Raw genomic sequence first — 16,398 nt, forward strand, 5'->3', positions numbered from 1 at the left:
GACCCCCTTCCCACGCTGCAGTAAAGCGACCTTACCTACGATTTCCCCGGGAGGTGCTGATTAGCAGCTGGCCCCAATTGAGTAGCCATTCTCAGTATGCTGCTGAGCTCCCAAGTCTCTGCACACTAATCGATTCCTGCGGATGCCGAATCCAGAGGGGGAAATCGTAGGTAAGGTCCCTTTACTGCAGCTTGGGAAGGGGGTCCTCAGGTTTTAATCGGGGCTACTTCACTATACTGTCTAACTGCTCACCAGGGTTTGATATGAAGGGGGACAATCACTGTCTAACTTGTGTAGTCGGCTTCTCACCAGCCTCTCGGAGGTGCAATGCACTGGCTTTGCAGCTGTCACAGAAAGGGCTAGTTCATTACCGTAATTACTGGATGGGAGCTGCAACAGCACGCACATGTGGCATATATTGGTTAATGGCTGCACGCCCAGCTCTTTGATAGGCAATTACGCCCAACTCGATTGAGGGAGATATGCGGCGCGCACATCTTAATTAAAATAGATAGGTGGCGCGCACAAGTCACCCAGCACGCACATGTTCCACATGAATTTTAATTATTGGCGCGCGTACTTGGTATTCGCGCTGATGGGATCAGCTGTGTGTATAGGTTACTCCCCACTGGGGAGGGCCGCGCGCAAATTGAGATCACTTTAAAAGGATGGGAGGGCTACTCACTGGCCATCTTCACCATGGCTCAAGCACATCCTGTCCTCCTCAGGAAGCCCAACTTCTTGCCAGCGGAGATTGACATGCTGGTGGAGCATGTTATGCGGCACCGGGATCTGCTGTATGGCACACAGTCTCGTACGGTGGGTGCATACAGGAAGGAGCAGATCTGGAGGCGGATCAGGCCTGCAGTGAATTCGGTGTTCCACCACAACCGCAGTATTGCGGAACTGATGCATAAGTGGAGGGACATAAGGAGACTGGTGAAGCGGAAGCAGGCCAGGCGACTTGCTGAGGGAGAAAGGAGCCACATCACTTTCTCAGCCTCGGAGCAGCTGATACTGGGAACCATCTCAGAGGCAGCTGTGGGTGGCGTTGGCCAGCTGGACACCATGCGCCGTGGAGGGCAGCAAGGTAAGCAGAACAACACCTTGGAAAATCCCCCTGTTATCCTATCCATGTACCTACTCACAGTATAACAGCATATGTCTTCATGTACCTATAGGTACTGATTACTGTTAACCTGTATAGCCAACACTGTGGGCATTTCAGGTACAGCAATCAGTATCCAGGATTGCAGCCAGGCCAGCTGTACTGATTATGTACCAAGACAGCACAGAGCAATGCACAGCTACACTTTTGGAAGTACTGTAGTAGGACAGTGTGCACTGCTCTGGTTGGTGTGTATGGTGATGCAGTATATATGTGGTCATACAGCAGGCAGTATAGTGTACAGACTGTCTTACAATATTATTTATTTATTTAAATTTCTTATATACCGGCATTCGCAATGGGAGTCGCATCATGCCGGTTTACAAATAACAAGGGGTGACAACAGAATAAATACTTAATAACTTAAAAACATTAACATGTGATAGAAGAATAAGGTAGCAGTTACAATAAAACAGGGATAAAATGCAACTTGGAATGTAGAGGAGGCCAAAGAGAGATTAACAATGAGATAACAAAAGAATGACCAAGGTAAATAAAACCTGCCAAATTAAAAAAGAAAGAACATTATTGAGTTGTCAAAGGTTGTTGATTACCCTGACGCTGTGCATGTTAGTTCTTATGGGCAATGCAGACTGAGTATCAGCTGCTGCACATGGGTCCCAAGGCACACAATGCTGGCTTTAAACAATAGTAGTCAATGGGAGGGTGCATTTCTCTGGTAATTGATGTGAGGCATATGATCAATGTCACCTGCTCAGTATTGCACGTTCAACCTTGCAAAGTGGCCCTCTCACTCTTTCCCCCCCCCCCTTCCCCTACATTCTAGCGGCCATGCGCGCATGCCCAAAGACTCTAGCGGCCATGCGCGCAGGGCCCATAGACTCTAGCGGCGATGCGTGCAGGGCCCATAGACTCTAGCGGACATGCGTGCAGGGCCCTTCCTACCCTTCCCCATTTGTTTTCCTTTCAACTTCCTGTACCACACATGCCAACTTCACAGGTTACATAGCATATTGCACAGGTCATGTGGCCATGGATTGCATAAACAGTGTGGCTGGATTAGGTAGAGGGTTAAAGTGCAGTTCGTACAATAGGGCTCTCTGTTCTAGGTTTGGGCGGAAAACTTCCACATTCCATGCAGCACACTGACAACCCTCTGGTGTCCAGAACTGGTTGTAGGGCAGGTGCTACATGGTGTGGTTGCCAGCCACACTATGCCACACATGATTCCCCAGGGGTGTCATGACAAGTGCCATGTGACTACCACTGGAGTATTAGGCCTGCAACTGTAGCATGTTTCACATATGGAGCGAAGTACATCAAACCCCTATTGTCAGTGTGCTAATTCCCATATGCTTTAACATTTAGGGGAGCCAGATGATGAGCAACCCGGACCTGCACCTAGACCCCAACGGCTGTACCGGCGTGTGCGGGTGGTCCGTGACTCTTCGGAAGAGGAGGAGGGGGAAGCCCGTCAGCAAATGGAGCAGCCTGAGGAGGAGGAGGAGCAGCAGCGGCAGGGAGAGGAGCCGGAGGACCCACTCGCTGAAAGTGAACCTGATCGTCAGCAGGACAGCAGTGCGTCCGACCATCCTGAGCCCCAGGCCGACCCGTATACCGGGCAGGCAGAGAGACTGGTACAGCAGGGCGCCGGCATCTTGGATGCCATCTCTGGCCTGTCTGAAGTGGTGCAGGAGGAAGGCAGTGCCCTCCGTCTTACTGTCAGGGAGGGGTATGAGCGGCTTGAGGGGCGCCTCCAAGACCTTTGCCGGGCTACTGAGCAGCAGACGGAGGTTTGGAGGGAGTTGCTGCAGCGCATGCCTCCCGTGCAGCCCCCACCACCAGTGGCTCCAAGGCCTTTCATGCCTTACCCTCAAGCTTATTTGCCTCCATACCCATGGATGCCACCTGCCCGTGCAGAGGCGCCTGGGGTGGTACCGCCACCTGTGCCACCAGCGCCTCAGCCTCTTGCAGGCTATCAGTGGATGGCACCCCCACCACCGCCTGCAGTTCCACCACCTCCTCTTCCACCACGAGCCGAAGAGCTGTTGCCCCTGGCTATTCCTTCCTGTAGCCATGCCCCGGATGTGCCCCAGGCACCTCTGCCCTCTGAGGGTAGTGTAAGAAGTGGGAGGAGTCCCCTGCGCCGGAGTACCCGGGTGGGCCAGTCTAGGCTTTCTGAGGCTCGTAGGAGGGGCCGGCCCAAGAAGTGAACTGTCACAAGTTTTCAGTTGTTCATTATAACTTTTATTTCATTATCACATTTGTCACACTTGTAAATAAATGCACATTTATCACCTACGGAAATGGCTTTCTATCAGACTGTTCCTTTCTCGTATCGCCCGCCTTTGGCTCAGGCGATGTATTTCCTCCATGGACAGCTGTATGTCCTCCTCATCCTCATTCTCTTCAGGCCCATCCTCAGGTACAGGGATGTGTCTGTTAATTGCTAGATTATGTAGAATACAGCAGGCTAGGAAAATCTCACACACCTTAGAGGGGGAGTACAAGAGGCACCCACCGGATCTGTCCAGACAGCGGAAGCGTGATTTCAGGATGCCAAATGTTCTCTCGATGACAGCCCTGGTCCTACGGTGTGCCCTGTTGGGGCTGGCCATGGGAATCATGAGCCAAGATTTGAGGGGATAGCCTCTGTCACCTGTAGCATAAAAGAAAACCAGAAGGTTAGATAATGTCTGTGGATCACTGGGGTTCAGCTCACAGGCCTTACAAACAGAATGCCTACTGCGGCACCCTATATCTAGTGATTGTACAAAGAGAGGTGGGTGCTGTTGTTTGTTGCTCTACTACCTAGGAGCCAGCCCCCAGTGATGTGACGCAGCTGGAATTCTTCATAGATCCTGGATTGGGTGAGAATGTAGGCGTCGTGGGTGGATCCAGGAAAGCGAGGCACCACATTCTTGATGAGGCCCTTGGCGTTGCACACCACCTGCATATTTAGTGAGTGGAATCCCTTGCGATTGCGGTAGATGGCCTCATCTCCTCCTGGTGCCCTTAGGGGCACGTGGGTGCAATCAATAGCTCCCAAGACTGAGGGGAAGCGTGCTATTTGGTAGAAGTCTCTCATGGTTTCATGCTGTTCCTCTCTTCTGATGGGGAAGGAGATAAAGTGGTGTGTGTGTCGCAGCAGGGCAGCCAGGGCCTGCTCCAGACATCTTGAGGTGGCACCCTGAGTGATTCCAGACGTCAGGCCAAGCGGGGTTTGGCAGGTGCCGGTAGCCAGAAATGCAAGTAAGGTAGTCACCTTGATGTGTACAGGCAAGGCATGGTCCCTTTGCGTGCGGGGTTGCAGGTCACCCTCTAACATTCTGCAGAGGGACAGTATGGTCTCCTTATCAAATCTGTAATGGGTCATTACTTCCTCCTCAGACATATCCAGAAATTTGGTGCGAGTCCTGTAGACTCGGTGTAATGGGTACCGCCTCCGTCTCAGCTGCCTTCTCCTCCTCCTCCTTCCTTTCTGAGCCTTAGGGATTGCAGCACGCATATTGCTGCTGCTGTGAACATGTGTAGACAGGGAATTGAGCAATGAATGGCTGTCTTTAGACGCTCCTGAGGCTCTCTCTCCTATGGTCATACGCACATTAACGTTGTCTATGGAAAACGGTGCCACTGTCCCAGTTTGCAGCGGGTACTCCCCCAGGCCCTCTCCTTTCCACCTTCTGGCCTTCTACCGGATGTCTGGAACTGTAGCGATGTCAGGCAGCAGCCGCAGAGCCTTCACTCATTCCTTGTGCACAAAAAAAGCAGTAGTAAATATACGCGAGTGAAATCGTATGCGTGCGCCGGTGGAGTTATGTGTGTCCCTTATAAAATATGTTTTATGAGCATAAATTCGGTCTCCGCCCAGACACGCCCCTTTTGTATTTGCGTAATGTTGCTCGTGCAGGTCCACTTACACGCACAAATACCGCTATACAAAATTCGGGTTGTGCGCGCCACTCCCGTTTACACGCTTAAGTGCCCGTTTTTGCGCGCGTACAGCTTTGAAAATCTACCCGAGAGAAAATAGGGACTCAAAAACCTCTTAGTCATTGCCTTGTAGATTAACCTTAAATGCCTGCTGGAAACACCATGGGGCAAATCTTTAAACTTATGCGAGGGCACAGATTTGTTTGCGCAACCTAATGCGAACAAATCTACGCCTGATTTTATAACATGCGTGCGCTGCCGCCATTAACCAGTACCCTCGCCGTGGGATTAGAATAAAGAAGAGTAATGTAATCAAATATTCTCCCATTAAATCTAATCTTTCCTGTCTTCCTTCTCCCAAGTTCTCGCTCCCGGTTTTAATGTAACTTTCACATTCTACTTAGTTGTTAACTGGTTTCCCCCTGTTCTATTGTAAACCGGTACGATAAGACCTTGTCTTGAGTATCGGTATAGTAAAAGAATTTAAATAAATAAAAATAAATCCCATTTTGGAAAGCACCTTTTTTAGAAAGGGCCATGCAACCCTACCAAAGGTTTTTTCCGCGTCACAGGTAACTAACAGGGGATCTGTGAGAGAAAGCGGCTTGCACTTTATGTAAATTTACCGCAGATCTTCTCCCAGCCACAAAGCCCACTTGATCTGGAGATATGATCATGGGCATGATAGGTTGAAGTCTATTTGCTAGAATCTTGGCATATAATTTAATATCTAGGTTCAGTAAGGAAATTGGGCGGTATGAGGAGGCTAGTAAGGGATCTCATCCTGGTTTTGGGAGAACAACAATTGTGGCGGATCTCAAAGTAGCAGGCATCTCACCAAGGCTGGCCATAGATTCAAACAGGGATTGGAGTAAAGAGGCCATGTCCTGTGCTAGTGATTTGTAAAAAATCTGTCATGCCATCAGGCCCTGGAGCCTTATTATCTTTCAACGAGCCAATAGCCACCAAAACCTCCTGAACCCCAATAGGGCGATTTAAGTGTAACCGTTGTAATTCAGTTAAAGTAGGAAGTGATAGGCAATGCAAAAACTCATCAATGGCCGTCTCATCTACCTGTTCCCCAGAATACAAGGTGTGGTGATAATCAGAAACATTTGGGTGATATCTGAGTATGTAGATTTTATGTCACCTTTTGTAGACCATAAATTGGCTATGAATTTCGAGGGATCTTGTGCTTTTAAAGGACGTGCCGAGAGGCGTCCCGCCTTGTTCCCAAATTGAAAAAAGGTAAATTGTCTGTACCTTAATGCACTGCGAGCTCTTTCATGCAAGAGATCGCTGAGAGACACCTGTGTCGCCTTGTATTGGGGAACTAGGTCTTCTTCTCCATTCATGTTAATTCTACGTTTGAGAGCCTTCATTTGTTTATCAAGGGAAAGAATGTCCTCATTCGCTCGCCTTCGCTTATGACTGGCATAACTAATGATGTCTCCCCTGAGAACAGTTTTTCCTGTTTCCCACAGTAACACTGGTTGAGTGGAATGTTGTGCATTGAACATCATGAAATCCTTCCATTTCTTTCTTAAATATGGAGGAAAGGCTGGGTCATTAGACAGGTCTGCTGGGAGTCTCCATTGACCATATAGTTGCGGGTCACGGGAACCAAATTCCCCTGAAACTGGGCAGTGGTCTGAGATCACCAATGACACAATGGAAGGCTTTGGGAAGCGAGGAAATAATGTCTCAGATACTAATAAATAATCTATGTGGCATCTTGATGGGTGTGCACGTGCTATATGTGTGAATCCACGCTCCCCGGGGTGTAGGGTTCTTCACAAATCTAGCAATTGCAGGTGTTTGCATAAAAAATTTGGCTCTTTTTTGTCATTTATTTGGTGTCCACCTCTGGGAGGCTGCCTGTCCAATAATGGGTCTACCACAAAATTTAGGTTGCCCCCCCAAGATAATAGGGTAGTCCCCCAGTTTGGAAAATTGTGTAAGAAGATCGCTATATAAGGAGTGGTCATAAGAGTTAGGAGCGTATACCGAGGCCAGCAGCACAGAGGAGCCCATCAAGTTCCTTTTAACCAGAACAAATCTCCCTTGGCTGTCTTTCACCGTCTCACAAGCAGTGAAAGATACAGACTTATGAATAAGAATAGCTACCCCTCTACTTTTGGTATTTCCTGAGGCATAATAAAGCTGCGAGACCCATTTCTTTTTTAATTTTATCACTTCCTCGGAGACTTGTGAGTCTCTTGAAGAAATGCCACCTTTGCGTGAAGTTTATTAAGATGGTCTAACACCTTTTCTCTCTTTACTGGAGTACCCAACCCCGCCACAATCCATGTAATAATTTCTATGCCCATAAGAAAGCTAAAATGGCTCTGTTGCTGAAAAAATGACATTGTTACATATAATAAGATCCACACTAAACCTGCAGGTAATGATGTGATAGATAAGAAACACTTATATATACCAGAGTTCCATGTGTTGCTGAGATTCTCTGTACTCCTCTCCCCACCCCCCTTCCCCAGTACCAGTTATTTGCAATAGAAACATCTTCCACACATACAGAACAGTAAGCTGGAAGTCTGGGTATCTCAGAATTATCCCCACACAGTTTTCCTCTCCCACTATAGGGATAGAAGTCACAGGAATACTTAATGTGCTCGGCTACCACCCAGCCGCCATCTTTTAAAGAAACAAAAGATAACCCAAAATGACAGATATTGATTTACATCCACTATAATGACCTCTCAGTTGAAATTTCACTGAGTGCCCACTTTGTTGCTTCTACACAGCATATAAGAAAAGACAAATATGGGCATTTATACCCGATTTCAGCCAGTGTCCAAAAAAGAGTTGTTATGGGTTATATAACAATAATCCTGATAACGTTCACCATTATTTATTTATTCCATTGCATGTGTTCCAAATAATAGTTCAAGTCTCCTCCACCAAGTTAGGATCCAGTAGGCCTCGTACATATGTTTTGGTTCGGCAGCAGAAGTAAAAGTTTTTGTGGAGCCATGGTATGAAATGTGAAGTTGCGCCGGATATAAAAGAGAAAATCTTATTTTTTTTGTAACGAGATCCGAACAGACACTTGTAAATTCCTTGCGTTTGGCAGTAACACTTGGGGAAAAATCTTGAAACACTAGTATTTTTGTATTCTCGTTGCAGAACTCCCATTGTTTGCGGTAATGCTGCAAGACCAAAGATTTGTGGGCAAAGTGTAGAAATCGGGTTATATTGACCCGAGGGCGATGGCTCTGCTCCCCTTCAGGTTTTCTGCCTATGCGATGGGCGTACTCCAGCAGGCCACCCAACGGAGAGGTGAGCGAGGGGACTAGGCCCAGTAACCACGCCTCAAGAAGGTGAAGAAGATCAGCTTCCGCGAGCGCCTCGGGGAACCCCACAAGCTTCAAGTTATTGCGGCGGGAATGATTTTCTAAGTCATCAATCTTGTCTTCGCTGATTTTCACCGCCTTTTCCAGGTCTGCAACCTTCCTTTCCAGGGCCCTTGTGTTGTCCTCCATGAGGCCGACGTGTCCCTCCACATGTTCGATTCGGGAGTCGATTTCTGTGAGGCGCGGACATCTGCGATTTGATCCGATAGCTGATGCAAACGCATGTTCAGCGCTGATACCACTGCTTGAGATATTTTTTCCTCCAAGGATTCATCCGGATGGTGAACTTCCTCGGGTATTGTGGCGGCCATCTTGGCTTCTGGAGCCTTGAGTTTGTCTTTGTCTTTTCGCGCTGTTCAGGTCGCCATAAAGGTGAATACTGCTCACACACGTGCACTGCAACAGTCCCATCAGGCCTGGCCTCCGTCCTTCTGCTGCCTGCCTTGACATCTGGTTTGTTACCACGTGCAGGTCCCCAGAGGCAGGCAGGCAAAGCTCCAGAGTTTCAATGCGTGGATGAGATGATGTTGCATGGAAGAGGGATTCAGCTTTGTAAGGAACTGGGGAAAGTTTTGGGGAAAGGGGAGACTTTTCCGAAAGGACAGGCTCCACCTTAACCAGAGTGGAACCAAGCTGCTGGCACTAACTTTCAAAAAGGAGATAGAGCAGCTTTTAAACTAGAACAAGGGGGAAAACCGACAGTCACTCAGCAGTGCATGGTTCGGAGAAATGTATCCTTGAAGGATACTAATGAAACAGGAAAGTTAGGGCATCCCAACAGAGAGGTTTCATTAAAAGCAAACATAATCCATGTGCCTATATGTAAAAAATCACCGAAGCTAATGATTTCCGAATTATCCCTAAGTATCTCAATAACTTTCCTGGACTAATCCACCACTACCCAAAAATTTGATTTTATTAATGTTTTTGTAACCGTTCTTAATTGGCACTTGTTAAATTGTACGATAAACTGCCTACATATACCTTATTTTGTGCCTATTTGTAAACCGTTGCGATGGTACATGACTTAGCGACGGTACAGAAAGGTTTTTAAATAAATAAATAAATAAATAAACAAACTGAAAAGCAGGTTGTTAATACAAACAAAAAATACACTTTGAAATGTCTGTATGCCAATGCCAGAAATCTAAGAAGTAAGATGGGAGAGTTAGAGTGTATAGCAGCAAATGATGAGATTGACATAATTGGCATCACAGAGACTTGGTGGAAGGAGGATGAACATTGGGACAATGCTATATCAGGGTACAAATTATATCACAATGAAAGGGAGGATCAACTTGAGGGTATAGAGTCCAACAGGATAAAGACCATACAAGAGACTAAATGCTCAGTAGAATCTATATGGGTAGAAATCCATGTGTGTTGGGTAAGAGTATAGTGATAGGAGTATACTACCGTCCACCTGGACAAAATGGTCAGATGATGAAATGCTAAGAGAAATCAGAGAAGCTAACCAATTTGGCACTACGCTGCAGAGCAAGGCCTTAGCGATGGCAGCTTCCTGCCGCTGAAGACAGACTGACTTGTGGCTCCCTGCCACGAGTGATGGCCCCAAAAGTGGCGGTCCGGGCTGTGCGGGTGCGGCAGCAGCGATGGCCTTCTGGCCACTTGGGTGGTCGGCAGCATGGCGGTCCAGGCCGTGACTGCCATGGGACAGCTCCAGCATCGGCAGCCTCCTGACCGCAACGGGAACGCGGCTGAAAGCTTGGAGAAAGAGAGGTGAGAAGCTGCTTGCAGCTCGGCCCACAAGCAGTATAACAACAGCCACAGAGTTTCTCCGCCAGCCGACAAGGTGGGCCTCGTGGGCTTGCTCACTAGGCAGCATCAACCACCCCTTGGCACAAGGGGTCCATTTCTTCAACATGCATTACAGGTTGGCAAGCAGAATAAAAGGTGAGCTGGCTGCTCAGGACGTCCCTCCTTCTTTGGATACCTTCATTTCCCTAGATGGATGCATTGATTGCTACCATCAGGATTCAGGAAAACAAATGACCTCAACAACCCATTTCCAACAATTCCCATCTCCAACACCTGCACCAGAACTCAGGGCAACCAATGGACCAATGACACTAAGAAGTAAAATTTTCCTGAGAAGAGAAACTTCATCAGAGAGAGATGGGTCTATACCTGTACTACACTGGTCGAGGGCACCTGATATTTGATTGACCGGAGAAGCTGGGAAACTTGTGTGCCTAGGGTTGACTGGGGAAGCAACCCTGGGTAAAACTTCCTCCTCCAACTGCTGGTCCCAGTCCTACTCTCCACGGGCGACATCCAGGTCCTCTCCAAGGCCTTCACAGACTCCAGCACATGAAGAAATTTCATACACCAAGTCTTGGTCTACCAATATCATATCCTGACCAATCACCTAAAACAACCTGTGACTATCTCTTTTGTTTATGGGGACCTGTCTCTCTTCACACCACACTTCTAAATTCCAAAGCCATCTCATTCCATGTCATTTCTTCAGTGTGAATCCCATCATCTTGGGATTACCATGGCTTCAGCAGCACCAGCTATAAGCCCAAATTGTGTTAGCTCTTCTCCATGGCACTGTCTTTTAGCCATGTAAAAGAAGGAGGGCACATTTCGTCCCATTCTAGATCTACAGAAGGTGAACTGGTCTTTGGATCCCCCGTTTTCGCATGGAAACCTTAAGGACATAAGAACATAAGAAATTGCCATGCTAGGACCCTAGGTAAACTTGATTAATAGCAGTTAATGGACTTCTCCTCCAAGAACTTATCTAAACCTTTTTTTGAACCCAATTACACCAGGTGCACTAACCACATCTTCTGGCAACAAATTTCAGAGCTTTATTGTGCATTGAGTGAAAAATAATTTTCTCCGATTAGTCTTAAATGTGTTACTTGCTAACTTCATGGAATGCCCCCTAGTCCTTCTATTATTCGAAAGTGTAAATAACCGATTCACATTTACTCGTTCAAGACCTCTCATGATCTTAAAGACCTCTATCATATCGCCCCCTCAGCCGTCTCTTCTCCAAGCTCAACAGCTCTAACCTCTTCAGCCTTTCCTCATAAAGGGAATGGAACAGCTCCCCTATCATTTTGGTTGTCCTTCTCTGTACCTTCTCCATCGCAACTATATCTTTTTTGAGATCCGGCAATCTGAATTGTATACAGAATTCAAGGTGTGGTCGCACCATGGAGCGATATAGAGGCATTATGACATTTTCCGTTTTATTAACCTTTCCCTTCCTAAAAATTCCTAACATTCTGTTTGCTTTTTTGACTGCTGCAGCACACTGAGCCGACGATTTTAAAGTATTATCCATTATGATGCCTAGATCTTTTTCCTGGGTGGTAGCTCCTAATATGGAACCTAACCGTGTAACTACAGCAAAGGTTATTTTTCCCTATATGCAACACCTTGCACTTGTCCACATTAACAGGCCGATACAGTACAGTGCGCTCTGACGGAGCGCACTGTACTGTATCGGCCGTGCACAGTAAAAACTGCTTTTCTGTGCACCCTCTGGCATAATATCATGGCAATATTAAGTCAGAGGTCCCGAAGAGTAAAAAAAAGTAAAAAAAACCCAAAACTTTGAATTCGGCCCGCAGCTGTCGGGCCGAAAACCGGATGCTTAATTTTGCCGGCATCCGGTGTCCGAGCCCGTGGCTGTCGGCGGGTTAGAGAACAGACACCGGCAAAATTGAGCGTTGGATGTCAAAGCCGCTGACAGCCGCCGCTCCGGGCTAAAAGGAGGCGCTATGGACGTGCTAGTGTCCCTAGCGCCTCCTTTTCCCCCGTTTCTACCACACCACCTTATTTGAATACTGAATCGCGCGCACCGGCGAGGGGCCGGTGTGCGCGACGGGAGAGCGGGTGTTTATCCGCTCTCCCGCGGACTTTACTGAATCGGCCTTTAAATTTCATCTGCCATTTGGATGCCCAATCTTCCAGTCTTGCAAGGTCCTCCTGTAATGTATCACAAACCGCTTGTGACTTAACTACTCTGAATAATTTTGTATCATCCGCAAATTTGATAACCTCACTCGTCGTATTCCTTTCCAGATCATATATATATATATATATATATATAAATATATATCTTGAAAAGCACCGGTCCAAGTACAGATCTCTGAGGAGCTCCACTGTTTACCTTTTTCCACTGAGAAAATTGACCATTTAATCCTAGTCTCTGTTTCCTGGACATCTCCTCCTATCCCGTGACTTTTTAGTTTTCTTAGAAGGACAGTGGTGGCTGCTATGTGCAAAGGTGAGTTCCTCGCGTCACTAGATCTCACCGGGACGTATCTGCACATCTCGATCCGGCAGGATCACCAATGTTATCTGCGGTTCAAGGTCCTGAGCCAACATTGCCAGTTTCGAGCCCTTCCTTTCGGTCTGGCGACGGCTTCACACACTTTCTACATATTCAGTCAATGAACCTGTTCTTGATCTAAAGACCGCAGAAAGGCTAAGGCATTGGCCGCCGACTTATATACCCTTGTTTTGTTTTCATGAGTAATCCCAGTGAAACCATGGAATTGCAGCATAAAATGAATTTGCCTCTCCACCAATTGTGCACAGATTGGCATAAAGTCTCTCTGCGCAGCGACCACTGAGGAGTAATCTTGAAAAAATCAGGATATGCTGATATTCGTATTTTATTTTCTTGTTCTTCTGATATGCTTGCATTATAAGCATTTTATGTGCTGAATTAAAAAATTTAGCAATAAGAGGATATGGCTTATTATGATTTGTAAACTTAGATCCCAGGCAGTGGCCTGTGCAATATGGAGATCGCCATGTTTTTTTTTTAGCTATAGCCAGCACATGTGGCAGCCAGCTCTCCAGTACACCTGACAGTTCATTGTCACAAACAGATTCCGGGATACGGATAAATCTGATGTTTCCTGGTCGCAATCCGTTCTTGAGATTATCTTTTGCTGCATGATTGAGCAAGATCAGTTTTGAATGCCACAATCTTTGCTTCCAAGGTACATGTACGGTGTAACCCAGAGACACGCGCCTCCATGTTTGTTAGAATCCATGAGCAGCGCATTTATCTCATCAAATGTGGAATATATTTTCTCAAATTTAGTTTCCAGCGCTATACCTACTGCTACCACCATGTCAATTATCTTAAGTCAGTAGCCTCTGGGCACTGCTTGGAGCAGGCATGATACGGTTCACCAGCTTGCTTTTTTCCTTTTCTTTCTTCTGCACCCTTGATGCCAAAAGCCAACTGAGTAATCCTGGACTCATTGGGTGATAAGTGGTAGAAATGGGGCCAACAAATTTAAATAATGAAAAAAAATGTGACCGACCTACCTGTCTGCTTAGTTTTAATGCAAAAGCAGATACTGTGCTCGATAGACCCTTGGTCTGTCCCAGTGTGGAAACATTTTACATTCTTATGTATTTGGGGTGCAAGAAAAATGTTTCTCTCATGGCAACAAAGATTTTTATTTTGGCAAATAACGTACCCACATAACAAATTGATTTTTTTTTCTAACAACTATGAAGAGCGTGCAGAAGAAAGTTTCCCACTGTGGTCTAAAAAAAATATTGGTAGCTCTGATGTGCCTACTACCCTAATAGTAGAAAGTTTCTGTGAAGGTACAAAATTGTGAAATAGAAACAAAAACTTGTTAGTTAAGACTCCGTTTTATCCTGATCTGGAAGAGATGTCAAAACAATCCATAATCCACGATGTTAGATACTGGTAGAATAAGAAGGCTATTAAGGATCTTCGAAGCAACATTAGGCTATCACCATTCAGTTTAGCCGGGAAAATCCAGCCCGCACGTCCTCCATTTTGGTTGGAGTGCCGTATAGTTTCTTTGAATATTTTATAATTTTGTCGTCGACCTAAAGGTACTGCAGGCTTTGTCTGTCTCTGTAAGTGCTTGCATGAACGTGAGATGTCGAATTAATAAAGCGCTGAAAAAAAAAGCCACGCCCTAGTTCCGTTGTCTATATAGGTGACAAATTTAGAAGCAGCATTCAACAAAATGGAGGACGCTTCTAGTGAAGCCGTGACAAGATTTTCCCGGGCCTAAAAATAAGGCATGTGTATATATCTTTCTAAACATATTGGTTCAGTTTACTTATTTAATATTCCAGGTCGGTATTAACAGGATTTGAAGATTCCGTGAAAGTTTTAGCCGGTCACATGTTCAGCCTAACACATCCAACCAGAATTGAAACAATAAAATTTTATATTGTGCTGGTTCTGTAAAAAATAAGTTGCCTCAGTTTATTCTAAAGGGCGTAAAATACTACACAAGCTACAAATTACTACCAGCAGACTCACATCAGCACTTCCCGTTAAACACATACAGAAACCGTACTCATCTACCCCCACGCGACAGTCCAAACCCAGAGAACGCCGCACTGCCACTCACAGGGAGAACGGCATAGGGCAATGAGTTCGGGTTCGCCTAACCTGATAAATTCAGGGAACGCATGGGCGTGGTCAGCCTTCTAGATCGACAGGGCCACTGTCCATTATTAGTCGTGGCTTGTTTTGAAGGGCGGTGGATTCTGCCAACCATTCCCGCCCAGTAGAGTCTTTCAGTTACCAAGTTTCGCTCTTGACCGACGAATCGCTTCGGGTGGAGGCGGGCTCTTCTCCTTTCCAGGCTAGGTTGCTCCTCCCTCTTCCCCTCCCCCAAGTTCTAGCCCGGGACTGGAACGAGTCGAGTCGCGGAGTAGCAGTGCGTGCTCGGGGCTTTCTTGGAGAGAGAGGGGGTATGATAGTAACGATACGTTTGAGTAGTATTATTTTTTTTTTTACCCCAAATATGTTGTGTGTAGGTAGAGTATTATGTTCGGCGAGAAAGCCCGAGGCGCCCGCCTGCGGGACCAGTCTTCACCCTAGGGGTTTAGCGCGAGGGAGTCTGTAATTTTCCCAAATCAGCTCCTGTTAGCGCACTGTGTGCGTGTCGTTCTGTCGCGTCTTTCTCACAGCTAGCTCGGCAGTAGGTACCCTGCCTAAAGCAAAAAAGGGTGGCGGGGCTGCACGGGTGTACACAACGGGAGTATTTTTTTTTGGGGGGGAGAGGCGGGATTGAGGAGACGAAGGAGCGAGGGTGGCGGTGAGCAGCGCGACTAGGAAGGAGCTTCTCCGCCCGTTCCGTTGCCTTCTCGTTATCCTTCGGCCTGCGGGCGGGTGGAGTATTCCCATGCCCGGGGTGGCCCAGGCTTTTTGTTGTTGTTGTGCTTTTCGTCCCCCCACCCGCCCCCCTCCGGCGGTACTCTGTAGGCACTGCCTGCTGGTGCTCACGTATTGTTTCGCTCTTTAATGGCGGACCCGAGGCAGTGTTGCCCGGCTTACTGCAGGGGGGCGGGTATCAAGTGGAAAACCCCCCCTTGATACGGGGCAATTGACAAAGGCGGGGTATTCGCCCGCTTCTCTCCCCCTCTTTAAAACAGGTCTTTAGGTCTTTTCTGCATGTTGATCTCTCTGGTGAAGGGAATTGCCAGGGCTTTCAGGCCCGTGATTTCCCCTTTCTTTGAGCTGTGGTGGCGAGGTTGCGCGCTTTTGCCCCCGCCAGCAGCCATGTTGAAGCGCCTGGGGCATTTATGCTGCGGTAAGAGAGAATATCCCTGGTGAAGCGTTGAAACATTTACAGCCCCCCTTGAAGGGGGTTTACAGAACATCGCACCTGGAGTATGTAGTTTGGCTTAGTGATGACAGAGAGAGAATGGGTGAGGGCGCTGTGCAGCGCGCTATCTCTGACTGATGAAGCGCTGTCTCTTTCCTTAGGGGCAACTCTTACTCCATTTTCATGCCGGGCTTGGCAGAAAATACGCACAAATTCCATTGTAAGTATTGAATTTCCCTTTTATTATTGTGCGAATTTAGAGTATGTGAGACTACGTTCGCTCTAGTTTTGGGGTATTTATTTTTTTGTTTGGTGATAAGGTGGGGAGGCCAGGGCGGTCTTTGCGTGCGGGCAGCCA

General features: G+C 47.1%; 2 protein-coding genes across 2 annotated transcripts in view; both read left to right on the top strand.

Moving 5' to 3' along the window:
- Positions 1-699: 699 nt before the first annotated feature.
- LOC115092355 (myb-related transcription factor, partner of profilin-like) lies at positions 700-3,342 on the top strand. The gene is made up of 2 exons (XM_029603156.1): positions 700-1,090; positions 2,498-3,342. The coding sequence occupies exons 1-2, from the start codon at positions 700-702 to the stop codon at positions 3,340-3,342; spliced, it is 1,236 nt and encodes a 411-aa protein (XP_029459016.1).
- An 11,504-nt stretch (positions 3,343-14,846) lies between these two features.
- Positions 14,847-16,398, top strand: part of ZMYM2 (zinc finger MYM-type containing 2) — a 581,711-nt gene continuing 580,159 nt past the window's right edge. Inside the window, exons 1-2 of the mRNA XM_029602506.1 lie at positions 14,847-15,183; positions 16,202-16,260. The gene's annotated coding sequence lies outside the window, so the exon portion shown is untranslated. The remainder of the gene's footprint in view (positions 15,184-16,201; positions 16,261-16,398) is intronic.

This window comes from Rhinatrema bivittatum, chromosome 5 (genome assembly GCF_901001135.1).
Source record: "Rhinatrema bivittatum chromosome 5, aRhiBiv1.1, whole genome shotgun sequence".
Taxonomy (NCBI): domain Eukaryota; kingdom Metazoa; phylum Chordata; class Amphibia; order Gymnophiona; family Rhinatrematidae; genus Rhinatrema; species Rhinatrema bivittatum.

What these genes read in the sequence shown, in the direction of transcription:
- LOC115092355 (XM_029603156.1), top strand. Translation starts at nt 700, where the DNA reads ATGGCTCAAGCACATCCTGTCCTCCTCAGGAAGCCCAACTTCTTGCCA. An exon ending in GCGCCGTGGAGGGCAGCAAG is followed by an intron (nt 1,091 to 2,497) that starts GTAAGCAGAACA and finishes TTTAACATTTAG; the next exon opens with GGGAGCCAGATGATGAGCAA.